The sequence below is a fragment of the Medicago truncatula genome, chromosome 7 (genome assembly GCF_003473485.1).
Source record: "Medicago truncatula cultivar Jemalong A17 chromosome 7, MtrunA17r5.0-ANR, whole genome shotgun sequence".
NCBI classification, from domain to species: Eukaryota; Viridiplantae; Streptophyta; class Magnoliopsida; order Fabales; family Fabaceae; genus Medicago; species Medicago truncatula.
The window spans coordinates 6,351,774-6,353,374 of record NC_053048.1 but is presented as its reverse complement, the minus strand read 5'-3'; the positions used below and the strand labels follow the sequence as shown (position 1 = coordinate 6,353,374).

Below are 1,601 nucleotides of genomic sequence, written 5' to 3'. Positions count from 1 at the left end.
CTTTTTTCAAATGCAATATAATGAAATTTTGAGTTGACAAGACCTCAACACAGAAAGCCTATACGTAGTAAAAGACACGACTTACTTGTGAGCTCATAAGCACCCATTTGTGTCCTTTTGTAGGTTTATACATATAGGCCTTATGCATATTTGCTTTTCATTTTTAACTTTCACTTTAACCCTTTAAAGGTAACATTCTCCTCAATCTAATCGTGAACAAATTTTCAATTCTTTGACTTTTTTCAGCTTTTTTACTACATCACAACAAATCTGAAATTTAACCTTAGCTTATTCAAAAAACTGTAGAATATTATCATTAGCAAATTTTGAATGCTAGCACAAATGGTTAATTATGTGTATGTAAATCTAGAGTTACCGAGTTTGATCTTTATCGATAAAAAAAATTATTTCTTAATGGTTAATTTTGTGGTCCACAGGTGAAACAAGTTTTCACTATCATACTTATTTTTACTATTGGATCAATAAGTTTTATTATTAGAATTTGATTCGAGGCTGACCTACTCCAATCCAAATGTTGGTATGATGCGAAGTGACTTATTGATCTAATGGTAGAAACTAAATTTATACATATTACAAAACTAATTTATTTGTGCATATTAGACAGTCGTTCTTAACGAGCGTTCAATCTTCTTATACACATAAATAACCAAACCATTCAAAAAGTAAAAACAAGATAACCAAGGAAGTTTTGTGCAAATGCTTGGTGTGAGTCAGTGTTGTAAACTTGATAATGGCAAGTTCATTCCTATTGAAAAAAAAAGTACAAACAAAATTGTCTAACAAACTTTAATTGATTTAAACTAAGAAACCGTACATCAACTATTGAGGCATGATGTGAAGGAAAATTGTCTCAAACATTTCTTTCTATGCTATTTACAAAAGGGAATGACAAAGCAAAATGCATAGCCCTTAATTTCTCATCATCATCATCATAAGCTTGAACATGCTCATGAGGATCTTTGAGTGCATTTGCTCTATCAACAATGATTTAGTCATGCCAACAAAGAAGCATAACAACACATCTTCTAATTATGTATAATCTTCCCTTTTGCTCTTTGAGATAGCCTCCTAGCTTTTTGGATGACACCTTCTTCTTTGAACCTCTCATATTTGAATCACTACTACTCCTCATCTTTGAATATTATACCAAAAAGAAAAGACTTCAAACTCTTTTTTGTATTCTCCTTTTGTGTGTGAGTGTTGAATATTGTTGAAAAGTTGGAACTCCTTGAAGAAGTGTTTGTTGATGAGGGCTCTAAAAGGGGTTCTTATATAGAGAAAAGAAATGTGGTCCATAGTACAAAATAAAATGTCGATAGGGCCCCCCAATGCAGATTCCAAGCCCCATTCTTTCTGCACCAACATTTATGTGACATCAACCACCAAGATAAGTGGTCGGCCATTGAGCTAAACAACAATGTTTAAGTTAATTACTAATTAGTGTAACCTAAATAAAAAGCCATTGTTATCCTAGATATTTGGGCTTTCCATGGTTTCTTGACCATGTTATAAGAACCCATAATTTGGGAGAGACACAATGAAGCTTCCTAATATGTACTATATTTTCAAATTAAAGTTCT

General features: G+C 32.1%; 1 protein-coding gene across 1 annotated transcript; it reads right to left on the bottom strand.

The window, feature by feature from the left end:
* Positions 1 to 793: 793 nt before the first annotated feature.
* On the bottom strand, positions 794 to 1,249 carry LOC25497651 (uncharacterized). The gene has a single exon (XM_024769450.2). The coding sequence runs from the start codon at positions 1,151 to 1,153 to the stop codon at positions 1,010 to 1,012; it is 144 nt and encodes a 47-aa protein (XP_024625218.1). The 5' UTR covers positions 1,154 to 1,249; the 3' UTR covers positions 794 to 1,009.
* Positions 1,250 to 1,601: the final 352 nt, after the last annotated feature.